Source organism: Etheostoma cragini, chromosome 10 (assembly GCF_013103735.1).
Source record: "Etheostoma cragini isolate CJK2018 chromosome 10, CSU_Ecrag_1.0, whole genome shotgun sequence".
In the NCBI taxonomy this organism is placed as follows: Eukaryota; Metazoa; Chordata; class Actinopteri; order Perciformes; family Percidae; genus Etheostoma; species Etheostoma cragini.
In genome coordinates, this window is record NC_048416.1 from 19,462,799 (window position 1) to 19,478,547 (window position 15,749).

The 15,749-nt window shown below is 39.0% G+C and overlaps 1 protein-coding gene across 3 annotated transcripts in view; it reads right to left on the reverse strand.

Annotated features, from left to right (window-relative positions):
• drp2 (dystrophin related protein 2) overlaps positions 1-15,749 on the reverse strand; it is a 151,975-nt gene that overhangs the window by 67,260 nt on the left and 68,966 nt on the right. For 2 of the 3 annotated variants that reach the window (XM_034884419.1, XM_034884417.1), the window contains exon 3: positions 2,524-2,695. In XM_034884419.1, the coding sequence (XP_034740310.1) occupies positions 2,524-2,570 (47 nt within the window). In that variant the 5' untranslated portion in view covers positions 2,571-2,695. Of the gene's footprint in view, positions 1-2,523; positions 2,696-7,069; positions 7,194-15,749 lie in introns of those variants that run through there. The other variant, XM_034884418.1, reaches the window with a different exon arrangement.

Sequence of the window (15,749 nt, forward strand, 5' to 3'; positions counted from 1 at the left end):
TTCTCTCTCAGCCTGATGAAGTCAGAGTGCAGCTCGTATAAACAGCCACTGCAGGCCATCCATAGTGATCTCATTACACAGGACTGCAGGGGAAACTGTCTTAACCAATTTCACTATCCTTCCTTAGCCTCCCCCTCCCCTCTTCCTAGATACATCAGGGTCAAGCAAGCAATTAAGGGGCCAATTGTCTAAACAGGATGCCAGTTGAATTGAAGAAACAGAAATGATGCCAGCCTGGATATTTTCCAATTAAGCATGAAAGACCATGAATGCCCTCTAATTAAACCTCTTCAGTGTAACTTGTGCAATGGCAGTATTAACCCATATTATATCACCAGTTAATAAGCTGACTGGAAGGAGTCCTGAAATATGAATTATTGTATGACAGCACAGTATTAGCTAACCATTTTTTAATTGCCTGACTGTAAATGGCGGAATATTCAGAGGAAAATGCAAACAAAAAAAAGAAAGGGACAGCGTGTGTGTGTGTGTGTGTGCACGCACGCACACGTTTGTGTGTCTTTCAAATATCTCATGAACTGTTTGTCCGATCTACTGCTAACGAACTTGGCGTTTGGAATTTCAAGAAGTACAGCATTAGATACTGGATATTACTGTGTGGGGGAAACTGGGAGGGGGGGGGGGGAACGCCCACACAATAAAGGTTGACAAAAAAAAAGGTTGACAAAAAATAGCGATGCCAACACACTGGCTTCACAGTAAAAGCCCATCTTAAGTTCACTCAGAGCATTTTGCAGAGAGGAAACTCAATAAACAGGCACTTTTGCCGAAGCTACACATCAAACAAAAGCCAGACACTATATTGTATTAAAATGCTGTGAGCTTCTAAGCTGATGGCAGAAGATAACGTGATCTTGGAGATAAACGTGTAAAGACAGCTCTCTTTCTCGGTCTCTCACAGATTTACTCTGGGTCCAATTGTTTAAGTGTGCTGCTGACTTATATCACTAATAACATTACCAATGGCAAAATACCACCGCTAATCAAATCCATACTTCAACGATAACTGTCAAGCCACCCACCCCTCATACAACATACAATCAACTGAATCCATATTTGTGAGTCCAGTGAGCCCATCTCTGTACTTGGTGATAGTTGGAATATTTAAACATACAGGTTTTCAAATGTATTTCATCTATTCTAAGGATCTTTCATATAAGGGTTAGTTTTGAGGTAACCCTTTCCCACAGAAATAGATAGACTGGAATGTGTGAAGACAAAAAAAGTATTAAAAATGAGTGATTCTGACGTTTGGAGAGACACTCTTGTGTGTGTACCCAAGGTAATCTCCCTCTTAAGAGTTTTTTTTCACATCTTAAAGCTGCCTGCCTTTAATCTAAAGAAGCTGCCTGGGGTCGTCATCTGCTGAAGTCTCCGCCATCATTTTCCAATATCATTTAGATTATTACTTGGTCTGGTACTGGTGGTTGACTGACGCAGATTTTTTGCTGATCGGCTCACTGTATAAGGGGCCAAACGGGTGGCACATGGCGTACCGGCCTGACTGCATCATGAGGTAAATGTCTGTGATTACCCAAATTTTAATTGTGATATTTTGTGAGTAAATCTGGAACGTTCTCTGTCAGGTAAATGTAGTAGTACAATGTTTTCCTCTGAAGTAGAAGTATACACAGTAAGTCAGTATACTTTGTGGTTGCATTTTAAGAGCTTTGGGAGCATTCTGTTAGTCATTTAAGGGTACAGGGGTTCAGGAAAAAGCAACAAGAAGGCAATGCAACAGGCCCAGCAATCAGCACATTCCAAATAGGCACATTTTGAATGGGCACTTTGCTATTTAAAGGTGCTCTAAGGGATGTTGGGTGACGTTACTACTTGTTGACGTTCAATGTATTTCCAAACAGAACAAGACTTGCCCCTCCCTCCTCCTCATCCTGTCCCCTCCCGTCTGTGCTTCCGAGCACTAACCGCCAACCACAATCAACAAATCCTTCTTGTTGGTTATTGGCTGGAACACTCGAACACTGTTTGTGTATGCTTCGTGGTGCTGGTGGGCACAGTTTATTTTTGTTGGCATTTGTAGACCCTGGGCTGTCTACAGAGACTTGTTTTTACAGTGTGTTCTGGGGACACTCAGTTCGCGGATAGTAATGTTTGCTGTATGTGACAACAAATGTCCTAGCCTAAAACACGCGTGACATCCCTTGGAGCACCTTTAATTTACTTCAGTGAATCTCAGTAAACCAGATTGTGAAAAAGACAATGATGGCTAGCTGCTGGCTACAGCTAAAAGTGATTAGACGGCTTCTTGGGAAAATAATCCGTAACCTGACAAACTAATGAAATAATTCAACATTTTTATTTATTTTGAGTCAGCCAACTTGTAGGTAGTAACACTATCAGCTAATGTTGAAACAGGATCTCCACTGAAGTTTCCAAAAGCAGCCACTTTGTTCTGTCAAATAAAAAAGCAGTACGGCTCTGAAAACATCCGTCCCTACAGACCGTTACAGTCTGTAAACACCACTATGGAAGCCCTCTTACCGGATGTTGTGGGACTTGCGTTTGATCTCATTCCAGCAGAGGTTCATTTCTCCTGTTTGGTGCGGGCCTCCTCTCAGTCTCCTGCACTCTGTCCCCTCCTCCTGTCCCTCACCGTCCACTGTGGACTGGCACGGCACACAGTGGCATCCCGGCCACGAGGGCCGCCCCGCAGCTAAGGACAACAGCAACAACAGCAGGAGACACACAGGTGAATATCAACTGATTTATCTTTTTGGATTGAGCCTTCTAATAATTAATGATTAGTTTTGATTTATGAAGCCAATCCGGGTCGGATTTGAAAATGTCTGGCTTTGGCAAATCACAAAGTGTGTATCAAAGAACAACATTGTAAAAGACACAGCAGAAAAACATAGGATCTTTCAGAGACCTTTTTCACAATCATCCATTAAGGCACTGCGTTGGCCAATTAAATACACGCAAGGGCACATTCCTGGTAGATTACTTTGCAATATGAACAAAATGTTTCTATTGTTTACTTTGCAATCATGAAGACAAAGCATGAAATGATTGCTACAGTGGCAACTTCCAAGAGCAGTAAATCCTACCTCATTTTATAAACTACAATATTTATTATAGTGTCTGCCTTCAAACAACCCAGACATCACCAACCCAGCTCCTTGCATTGTTTTAACGCAGGGCTGCTTTTTCTCTGAACACCCACTCAGAATGAGTGGGCAGAGAGCAACATATAGCCTACTGTAACACACAGATTTTCATTGGGATTGTCTCATTACTCTATAAACAAAAATCTACTGTACTTCATGGCTTTTACCCAGTTTTACATTTGAGCAAATGTCAAACAATTCCAAAACTGACAAATATTCTGTATTTGCACAAGAAATTGTTTTTTTCGAAAAGAAGAAAAATCCACTGGGACCCCCTTATTTACATAACATTCTCCATTTTCTTGTGGTAGCACCTTGAAGTTATTATTTAGTTACATTCTTTACAGTCACACATTAGTTTGTCTTTAGATAAGTTTACCTTGAGTTGTTCCAATTTCTAAAAAGATGGAGATACCCTGTGCACAACCGTGCTTCTCTTCTGGGTGCAAGCTGGTGCAGGGTAAACCAAAATAAACCCAAAGAGTTCCAGCGCACACAAGAATACTAGGATTTACACTATTTTATTAATGGATTACATTAAAAACAAACAAGAGCAAACTACATGTTTTACATCTTTCATCAGATTTGCTTCTCTCATGTTCTAATTTGTATTTGAAGGTGCCACTTTTGGAGGGACGTCGTGTCAGGCCACCAGAACAAAAATGAGGCCCCACTCTTAAATAAAGTAAGAAGCCAATCAGAATGTACCAGGTGTCTGCCACAATAAGTGGAGGATTGGGATTTTATAGTTTATAGATTTAGTCTTTTTCTTATTTTATAATATATCATTATTTATACATTAGTTTATTGGTGCTTTTGTTTTGGTTAATAGCTAGTTGTTAATTGTCCTGCTTATTGTAGTTTAGTTCGTAGTGTTTTTGTCTTTGCGTTGCCTCCTTTGTTTTACAAATGGTCTAATCATCCATTATATATGTTCCCCTTTCAGTTCAGTTTTTTGTTATTTTGAGGCCAGTTTGTTAGTCTGTTGGTCTGTTTAGTTCTGTTCCTTTAACTTGAATTTAATATAGCTACAGTATAGTTTAATTATGTTAAGTTGACCTTCTTTAAGGGCACAGATCATTGTTGCATGTTTTCTAAATAGTTTTTTGCATTTTGGGGTAAACTAAACCCTAATTTTGGAAATCCATCTGTGACTGCTCATGCTTGCCAGCTCAATCCCGTAAAGTCCCCTGCTGGCTGCCTTGAAACTGGTTCAAAAATGTCAAACTTTTCCTTTACAGCTGCTAAAATCAATTTAGGAGTAGTGCTACTCAGAGTGACTGAACCACACAGACCTACATTCTTGAGGTGACCAGAAACAAAAAGTATGCAATATCAACTGAATGGTGGTAATATATCAGGTGTTGTGTGTACAGCCTTTTTCTGCTGTTCCCAAGAGACCGGTTCCATGAAAGGGACACATTAATCGCTAGAAATAAGCTGTCTAGTGCAAGACAAGAAGAGGTATAGACTGTGTAGGGCACAACATATTTCTGATAAATAATAGGTCAAAATCGGCTGAGCAATACATCAGACAACAGATACCTTTACTGGCCTACCTCTTGCCCACCTCGTTAAATAATCCAAGTCTTTTAAAAATGTGTTAGACGTGCAACACACACAAGAAGTCTAGTCAACAAATCAGAGTCAAGTTGAATAACTGTGTTCTCTGTGTAAGATAGAAAACCTGAATCATGAGACACCAGCAGTTTCTCCCCATTATTCCATTCCATTAAACTAAAGAAAACAAACAGACAAAAAGCCTTTTTTTCACATACTTTTAAAGTGAAGGGGCATGGGAGGCTAGACTTGATGAGGTGCAATCCCCTTTATGGAGCTGCGCGGGAAAGAAATATCAAGGAGGCAGCCCATGTACACAAAACAAACAAGTACTTTTACACATAGACATTCACACGTGCACACACACACACACACACACACACAATAGTTATGGGCAGAAGAAGCTTTTCTCAGTTCAAAGGTCATTATAAATCTTGTGTTTGGTCACTGGGCTGTCAAAGGCTTCCTGTCTTTTCCTTCCTTTCACAACCTTAACCTCAGCAGCAGCTGGGACTCTCAGCTAACACCTATAGCCTTATAATACAGCCACCCCTTCACACACACACACACACACACACACACAGACACACACACACACACACACACACACACACAATACCAAGGAGCTTCCCTTGTGCTTTGTCAAAAGGATCTTATCACATCGCTCTTATTTTTTTTTTTTAAACTGGTCAATCCGATTCTTCCCTGTTGGAGGGCTCCACCTCTAAGCTTAACAATAGCAGTCAGCCATCCAACAACAGCAACACACACATACACAGACACACACACACACACACACACACACCATTACTTTCATGTAAGAAGTTATCAAAACCCAAGCCCTTAACCATTTAATGTGACAAGGTGACAAGTTGTAAAAAATGTGTTTTACCTTATTTTTGTTTATATTGTTGTTTGTATATCACAAATGGGTAATTAAATCTGTACTTATACATGTTTAAATTTGCTTTCTTTCCATTCAGAATTGAACGTTGATTTGAATAAGTATTCAAGATCTCCCTCCTCTTCTCTACACATTCATTCTTCTGTCTATACCATTTTAGTTTGTTCTACAGACAACCATTTTTCCAGTTTTACATGAATCATTATTATCTCGTCCCCACTCCTGTCTCCCGTTATCTGTCTACCCTCCCTTTTCTTCCTTACACATCTTATGTTAGTGTAGTCTTATATGAATCAGCACATCTCTCTCCTGCTCTGTCTCTTTCCCTTCGTTGGTAATCAGAGGTCACATGTGACCCGCATCAAATAATAACTGAAATGCCTTTATATTCTTCATACAAATCTGACACTGCTGTGTTTTTAAATAAAACATGGAAACGAGGCAACTGAGGTCCAATGATGTTTAAGAGGAGAACGGTAGCATGATTGTTTGTTTGCTTTGGAAAGCTGCCGCTTCAACATATGAAATGAGTGAAATGGAATTGAACAATAACAACCATGAACCACATGACTGCAATCACCAAAACAATGCCCTGGGGGTGAAAGTTTGTGTCTGGAGTCAAGAGGGAACTGAGTGACAGACAGCGCTGTCGGTGACCTCAAATCTCTCCTCTCCCACTTTTTCTGTGAAATCTGCCCCATAACAACAGTGAAAGGATGTCCACAAAAATCATGTCATGCAAACGTTTCTACTAGCTCTATCTTGTAGGCAGACATCTGCATCATGCAGGCATGTATGAGGCCACAGTGCCACACTTATGGCAGGTCTGTCTCCCGCTTTAAACTTCAAAAACATGAGTCAAGATTTAAACATGCATTATTTACAGCCTTAATCGGATGTGGCGTAGCTCAGTCAAGCGTAAGTACTGCATGTTTTCCAAAGATGCTGAAAAACCAGCAGAGATTTCACTGACACGCCACAAAGTAACACACACAATATTCATCTTGCTGCTATGGCTACGGCTCTCACCAGCATGTACTCCTGACTGTTTCCTACAGAAATCATAATTCAAAAAAAAAGTGCCCAATTATGTGACCAGCAAAGACTGAATATTGGCCTCTTCTTCTCTTTTCTTTTTGACAATCAAGCCAAGGCAACCTGGAGGGACATTTTTTAGACAACACACAAATTTCACATCAAAGGAATTTAAAAATTATTAAAGATAGCAATGGCTGGATTTCAGCGCAAAAGAGAAAAGACCGTTCAAAGTGCAGATAAAGCATCAGGGGATCAAAGCCCCTGCCCCGCCACACCATGTCTCCACATTGATTTTAATCTGAAGGAATCAAGACTGCAGCTAAGATATCACTGGGAAGCAATAATATGGCTAGGATTTACTCTCATTACTGGAGCTCTGCAGATAAATAAAACCTCTCTCAGAATATGTAGTGCCTACCTTAATGTTACAGACTTGCTGCGCAGTTACGATTCCAGTCTCAGACTCATGTTGTTAAACTTCTCACTACTGGTAACTGAATGCTGACATCATTAACCCTGTCTGTTGATTGGCCTGGTGGAGAATCCAGAGGTAGGTTGGGCATGCAGAGAGTGATATAAGAAACAAACAGGAGAGTGCTGGATATAGAATAGTAGGGAGTTTGAAGGGGAGGACAGAGACAGGAATGTTGAGAGATGAGTGACCTAATAAGCAGAAACTTGTGTCTTGATAAAAGACTTCTCTGTCCTTGTAGATTCCTGCTCACACCTACATGCCCCCCACTCCTCAAGACCGAGGGGATGAAAAGGCCATCTAACTGATGTCCTTCGGCCCGCGCACACTCTAACCAGTGCACAAAAAAACTTCTGATTGAGTGAAAAAAAATTAAAGTTAATATTTAGTTCCTACAGAAGTGGCTTGCATTGCTACAGTATGTTCTAACAGTATACACAGGTATTAACAAGGAGCACTAGGGTCAAAGCCACAGTAGCACAGTGACAGTACAACAAGGAAATATGTAAAGGAATGACAGATAACACATGGGGGTTTGATGAAGGTTCTGAAGTTTAATGTTAGTTTTCTTTGTTTGGATTTTTAGCCACGATAGCAGCTTGTATGGACAGCAATATCTGACTGCCAGTCGGTTGGTCCAGCACTTTGAACCAGATAGAAATATCTCAAGAACTATTGCATGAATTGACATTAAAGCTTCTGGCTTGGCTCTAGACTTGTAGTCTTGATGACTTTGCATGTGACAAAGTTTATTTTGATAATATTGTCGTTAGATTGACCCTTAATTTAACAAGAACATCTCTAGAAATGCTCTTTTAACAAGAGAGACAAATGGCAGTGTCCCATACACACTGTTGCATAAAAAACGTAATTTTCAACATTGACAAAAAGCACAGTATAATAGGATATTGGCATGAAAGAGAGACCTTGATGAAATTGCTACATTTTTATGAAAGATACTTGAAATCTAGCATTTCAATGCCCAATATGGACACAGTATTTCCAAATCATGTTTATCTTGAGAAGGGTTCAGACTAGACTCTGGGGACACTGAAGATTATTCATCAAGACCATTGGTTCCATACCTTTATGGCTTGTGACTACTTAAAGCAAGGCAACGTTTTTCTTGCAACAATTGTTAACAGGTTAAGGCCTTGCATGAGTTGTGAGGAATTTAAGAATGTTTTTCCCCTTTTAGTTTAATTTGAAGGATCTTCGGAGGATTAAAAAAGGGAAAATATCCCATAAAAAAAAGAAGAATGTAGACACAATATCTGAAATCAATTTAACTACACTATTTGTGCAACACAAATATACTTTTCTTTCTTTTTCATTAAATCATTCTGTTTTTATTCTAATTTACCCTGGGAACCCTTAAGGGGTAAGTTGGGAACCACTGGCATATCATCTTACAGTGGTAGACAGAAAGTTTACCAAAGTTCATGACTACAGTGTAAACCATGTCCTTTCACTAGTTTATTTAACCTCTTTGGAAGTTGTAGTTGAAAAGGATAAGGAAACTCATTCCTTCACGACTTGAAAAAGGTCATAAGATTTATCTATACATATATATAGCTGTGACAGATGGCTTGATTGTACTGAAATGGAACCAAGTGTTATTGCGAACACTTCCTTCTGTCAGTGGGCTTAAGCCAGCAACAATTTGTAATGATTTTACGCCCACATTTACAAACACTTAACATAAGTGATAAAGCCATTATGCACTGTCCAAAAGAACTGGCAAGCACTGACAGGGACGCCCAGAAATTAGCGGCTGAGCTTTACTGAATGTGCCGAGCACTGATTTAACAACAAATAAATCCCAAGCCAACAATAACTCATGAGTATCAGTATCCTTCTGGTAAATAGAGTCAGTGCAAGTGTACCCATACATTTCTGAGAGTGAGCGTGTGTGGCTGCATGTTGATATGTGCCCTGGCTCTTGGCGTTGTGCCTGATGGGGGTTAGTGGAGGATGGACCACTGCCTCCCTGCTGGTTTGGCCCGCGGTCCCAAAGCCCCTCAACAGCCACCAGTTAGAGGGGAAAGGGAAAGACACACATACACACACACACACACACGCACCCTCCAGCTTAGTCCCTTCTCTGCTGCTGATGCAGGATAAGTGAACTGAGCTTCCCCTCACAGCTGCAACCGTCACACACTGCTGGAGGGACTGGAGGAGCTCCAATGACACAGCGCACACACATATTCTAATAGGAACTCTTCGATACTGTCTATTAAATAGTAGGCATGCACAGAGAGTGACACACACTTACTGTAAGAAAAGCTACATCAGCTACACCCTCCACACCCCTGCTGGGCTCATGCAGCTGTCAAACTGTTACTTTTCCCCCACGAAACATTGGCGCACTCTTCCCAAGCTTGACTCCTTTTGTCTGCAGACATGTGGCACAGTGATTTGTGATTGGAAGCACACAACAGAACAGCATGAGAAAGCAAAGACTTTCACGACTACACGTTGTCAAGCTTGCAGTGTTTTGCCCTCTAACTGCACATTTACCATTCCTACTTTATTATATTTTAAATGACAAAGCAATTTCCCCCAGGAGCAAACATGGCATCCACGCACTTTTTTACATTTACATGGTGCCATTTTTTTTTTTTTGGTCCCCAAAAAGATGGCTTCAAAGCGAGGGCTCTGCGCTGAAATAAGTGCTCCACTTACATTAACAACATTACTGCTGGAGATGGAAGTTGGGAAATGTCATTTGAACACTTATAGGACACCCATTATGTTGATTCTAGCATCAGGTGAGTAATGGTTATGCTTTTCATTTAACCGCATGGTGAGTGAAGTGTTTCAAGAGCAGCAGTGAAGCACCATCTCACTGTCTGAAAATATTATTATGTGTTTGAGTTGTGTGTGTATGCAGTGCAGCAATCTGCTTTACAGGCCTCTACACATCAAGGTTGTATAAACCATCCTATTCGTTACTGTCCGTATTAGCTTGTTCTGGCTCTTCATTAAAGCTAAATGATGTTTAGGTTGACTGAAATATTGAAACCTCCTTTTCAGACAATGTGTTTTTATAGCTGCACCATTCCATCAAATGGAGATATTGTAGATTTACAGAATTGTGCATCACTATGCATACAGTATCTAAACATTTTCTGGAAAAGGTACAAAATAACTGTACGATCACTGCTTACCTGACATATAGATTTAGAAACTCAGGATCACCACTAGAATTAGAGTACTTTAAGTTTGAACAAAAGGCTTCAAATCCAATTTCAAATGTTCTTTTCATGCTATCTTTAATGTTCCTCTACATCAAAACACCCCTCGATAATCTTACATTACTATAGGTTATGTCATGGCAATTACTGTTAATTATTTAAATAAATATATAGGAATTGCCATTTCTGTCATACCCAGTAGCTTCAGCCTCCATGACCATGGAGAAGAAGCCCGAACACTGAGTTGTTGCTACTAGGTACAAAATACTGCACCATAGTTAATGAATGAATATCTCTTTAAACATGCATTTATGGGTTTTCTGGGGCCAGTGCAACAACACAAATTGATATGGCAAACATGTTGGGAAATAAATGGTTATTTAAACATCCGGCAGACAGAGTAATTTAGATATCTGGAGTTGTGTTTCTTGTCACCCAGGGCCAGAGTGGGGCCACTAGGTCAATAGTTTTTATTAATACCACGGTTCAACAAATTATTTAAAGGTTAAATAATAATTCACTTAAGATGGCAAGCTTTTTTTTAAGATTATTTTTTGGGGATTTTTAGCCTTTATTTGACAGGATAGCTGAAGACATAAAAGGGGAGCTAGGAAGGGTAATGACATGCAGCAAAGGGTCGCAGGTCGGAGTTGAACCTGGGCCCCCTGTGTCGAGGAGTAAACCTCTATAAATGGACACCTGCCTTACCCACTGAGCTATCCAGGCACCCTTAAGCTCTTAAATTAACAAAAAATATTGCACTATTCCTCAAAGATAGGTTGCTAAACTAACAAAAGCAAAAAGAAAGTGATAAAGGGTTGAGATCAGGAGATGATGATGAAGTCTTTTAAGATGACGAGTCCAAGGATTTCAAATCATTTGCAGCTTCATTCAAACAGTGAACAAACTTTCATGACACATTGAGCCGACTCTGTATACGCACAAATATCAATACAAGAGTGACCAGTGACCATCTGAATAATTGCGTTTCTTATAGTCTGCTTGTTCTGCAGTGGTCAGTTAATCTGTTTTCTGTCAAACAGAGTTACCTTTGACACGACTCCTTATTTGTGAGACACTCCTAAAAGCTTACACATTCTGATCTATTCCTGTAACCTACTGTCCAATTCACGCTGACTCTGCCCTAAAAGCTCCCTCTGAATGGTTTACTGCATTTTATCTTTTACATCCATAAATATCAACCTATCAGAAAGAAAGAAAGATTGATTGAACAAAAGAAAGCATTTCAAATGTATCCCACTCTTCCACAAATCCACATTTTGAACTAATGTTTTGGCTACAGTTTACAGTTACATTGTGAAGAGCACCAACAGCATCAGTAGCCGCCTAAGCAGTGCACTGGTTTAATGTACTGTCATATACTACATTTACTTTCATTAAATACATTTAATTCATATTGCTTACTCTGGTATCCTCTCTGTCCCTGTAGTCATGGCCTCCTCATTGCAAATTTCAGGCTCATTCTCCCGATTACCCTACCCGGGCCTGTTATCACCTGATATGATTAATGTATAATTCACTCTCTTTTAGCTTTTAGATTTTAGTCTTCACCACCCCCTGAGGTAAATGTTTTCAGCTGCTTGCTGCTGCTCTATGTTCCCCACCTAGCTGATAACTTTGGCTGCCGTTTGGTGCTGAGTAGGAACAGTACGGTGGGTTTATCAGAGTTTGTTTTGTTGCAGAAAACATCTGCCTGCTGTGTCTGGAAACAATGCTGTTAAGTACAGTAAGTGTTAATAAAAACAATTAAGCTGTAGCTCACACAACCCAAAAAAATGAGCTGAAAAAAAAGCTCCATAGAGCTGAAGGGGAAATGCAGAGTTGAAAGCAAATCTTCTGTGGGTTTATTAGTAAAACAACTTTCACATCACAAGAAGTAATTGGTTGGTTTATTATTTATAGTTAATTAACCCTAACCCTGCAATTGCTCATCTTTTTACTGACGATTTAACCAGCAGGGTATTACACCAATTCACTGCTTCAAACATTTAAAACATTTAAAAAACGGACATTTAAAAAACAATTACAGTGGGGCTCTAAAGTTTGGGCACCCAAGGTCAAAATCTGTATTAATGTGCATAACAAAGCCAAGAAAAGATGGAAAAATCTCCAAAAGGCATTAAATGACTGATTGGACATTCGTATAATATGTCACAAAAAGTTAGAATTTATTTCCAAAGGGGACGGTGCATGCTATAAACACTGCAGGGTGCCCAAACTTTTGCAGATGCCATTTTGTTGTTTTATTTTATTTTGAAAGTGTATATGATGGAAATAAATATAAATCTAACTTTGTTTTGACATATACAAATGTCTAAAGTCAATTTGAAGCCTTTTAGAGATTTTCCATCTTCTTGGCTTCTTTATGCACATTAATACACTTTTTTACCTGGGGTGCCCAAACTTTTGAGCCCCACTGTAACATGACTTACTTTAAAAACCTAGGACACCCTGAATAACGTCCACCACTTCATAACTCAGTTTTATGTTCTTTCAAGAACCTTCTACCTATTTATAGAAAAAAAAGTTGATTTGTTTTGGAAGAATGCTGAAATAATCTTAATACACAGACATTGTTTCACTTGTTTGAAGAAAACAAGGCTACTAGGCCTCAATAGTAAGCAAACATTACTTGATAAGATGGAGATATTTTGCAGTGTGCCCTTCGTGTTTTCCGCCATAAACAGCTCCCCTTGCAAGAAATAATTTATGGCCAAATGTACACTTTACTCAACTGTTTTGTTGATGTCACTGGTACAGGCAGCATCCTAATGAGTTTATTGAGAACACTCTCCATTTGTATTTCGTACAGTCGTATTGGCCTCCCGCGCTGTTTTCCAAGAAATTTGAATCTACAGCTGTGTAACCATAATGAAAGCTAAAAAACATCATGCAGTCTCACACACAGCTTACCGTATTTAATCATAATGTATTTCAGTATGCATGCAAAATTTCCACCTTGAGATTTGTGTGTCATCTGTTCAATTATGTTTATGACTAATGAACAGAGCTTTAAAGGGTTACATTTTAGAGAAAAGTTTGTAGTCTTGAATGTACTTTAGGGCAACTGATGGCAAGTGAGATATTTCATCCTATCTCAAACACAGAGAAAATAGCTCCTTTTCTATAAAACGGTTCCTGGAAATGACGAGCAGATATAAATCAAAGTTACAAATTACAAACACATAACCACAAGGCTTGAAATTACTAGTGAAGGAATCAGAAAATAAACTCTGCTGATTTTAGGCTCATTACCTACAAGCAAAAGCAAAGAAATAGTGATTAACTTCACAGATTGAAATACTTTTCCAGAGTGAATGATTTCAAGAACACCTTCGACAGACTAGAGTGAGCAGACTCAAAAAATTGCATGGGCTGAAAAAACAGAGGAACTGCTTTGAGACTGAGCAGCCAGATTCAATTCTGACGTGGGTTTCCAGAGGTGAAATTGGTCGTATGCAGTCCACTGTAATTCAAAATGAAGTGCACCAAATGTCTTGACAATGTCACTTTAACAGTCCAAGTCCTATGAAAAAGTTTAGCAATGCAATGTTGTGTTTAAGCTGTATGCAATCCTTTCAGTCTACAGTGGTGTAATGTATACAGTACGTGACAAGGCAACTGGTAAAGAGCTGGAGTAATATGCTACTAAAGAGGATTTAATACATCAGTCCGTATAACAGATTATTTAGTCAGTCCTTTATAATTATATCAAAAGGCATTTTAGGGATTAGCCAAGACATAAAACTGTTGATCTCAAAGGACTTCATATTATGGCAACAGCTGCATTGTTTGTGCAAAAAAATTAAAAACTCTGGGAAGTCAATGATTTAAGACGGTCCCTTGTGTTTGAAATACCAATTTCCTGACAAGTGCATCTGCTGTGTTTAGACTTAATTAAATGAATTGAACACAAAGAAATGCACATACCGTCTTACAATCACTGTGTAAGCATCGCTGATTAAAAGTCAACCTTGTCATTGCTTACTAACATGCAATGATGTGTGGAGAGAGGAACGCCTGGTTCAGAAAAGAGGTAATTTAGCAACCCCCAGTTGAAATCCCCGCTAATTAAGATGAGTTTTCTTCCACTGCAAAGCCTATGAGAAGTATTACGCTGAGAGAGAATGCATTTATTTAGAGTTAGCTGATGTTTAACACAAAAAGATGTTACAATACTCTTCTTTCTGACACTAAGTTTTTAGGTTCATCACTCTCTGCTCTTCCATAGTGTTTCCATAATGGCATGATCATCATGCTAAATATAGCCTATTTTCTATTATAACTGACTTTATTGTTCAGTCATTTTTGTACTTCCTTAATTTGTGACTTATGTGCTGAATAAACCAGGACTATGCCACTGTACTTGATCCTGACACAAACAAACGCATAGGTCAGAAAACCTTGCAAGTTTACTGCGACTAAACACCAGATGCTAACAAAAAGACCATCCATCCATCCATTCACCCTTCCTCAAAATATGTCACAAATAATTTGGTTTAGTGATGGCCCAGCAGCCAACAACATAAAAATAATGCAAATTAGGAGCCAAGGTTTTGTTATAGCCTTGTGTAGCATTTGGGATTAATAGCGCATGTATAAAACAGCTGGCATTCTCCTGAACTGAGGCGGCTAAAACTGTGCATTTTCTAATCTAAAGTTTTTAATGTTTATATTAACAGAAAGAGCATAAAAAGCACAAAATAAAAGTAATACTAAAATACATTTTTTAATTAGATTTTCACAGTGTAGGTACTGCGGCCCCTTTCAAACCTGACTACACATCATTTACCTGACTTTGAGTCCAAGTAATGCATTTGCACTGTTTATTTCACCATAAAAGCTTTGTTTATTTGGTATTAGTTTATTCTAGACTCCAGCTCAAAAATGTCGAATTTACTTTTATTTATCCTCCCTAGATGTAGAGGCCGGAATAGTGAAAGGTCTCTGTGTAAGTGCCAAGACATTTGAGTTTTGGTGGTAAAACCATTACTTGTTTTATTGGTTGATACTTTAGTTTGCTGTGTATATACAAATTATAATTGTTCATTTTGTTCAACCAAATAGTCAAACTTTTCAAATGCATTAATGTTTGATTTATCCTTACTAGAGCTGTAACAATATGGAAAATAAAACCAAAATCGCAATACTCAGCTCCACGAACTTGCACGTCATTCCCTCTCTTCCTCCCCTTTCCTGTCTTTAGCGGTCAAAGTCAAAGTACTTTTTTATTGGTCTCCCTAAGGAGAAATTTGCTTTGGACACTGAGCAACTTACTTAGCTGCAAGAGTTACAGACACAACGACAAGCACAGGGTTAAAAACAATTAAAAGACAAATGTTCAGTCAACACATTGGCTACTCAAGGGCCTGTGCAAATTGCAGATTTATGATTTTCTATGCTAA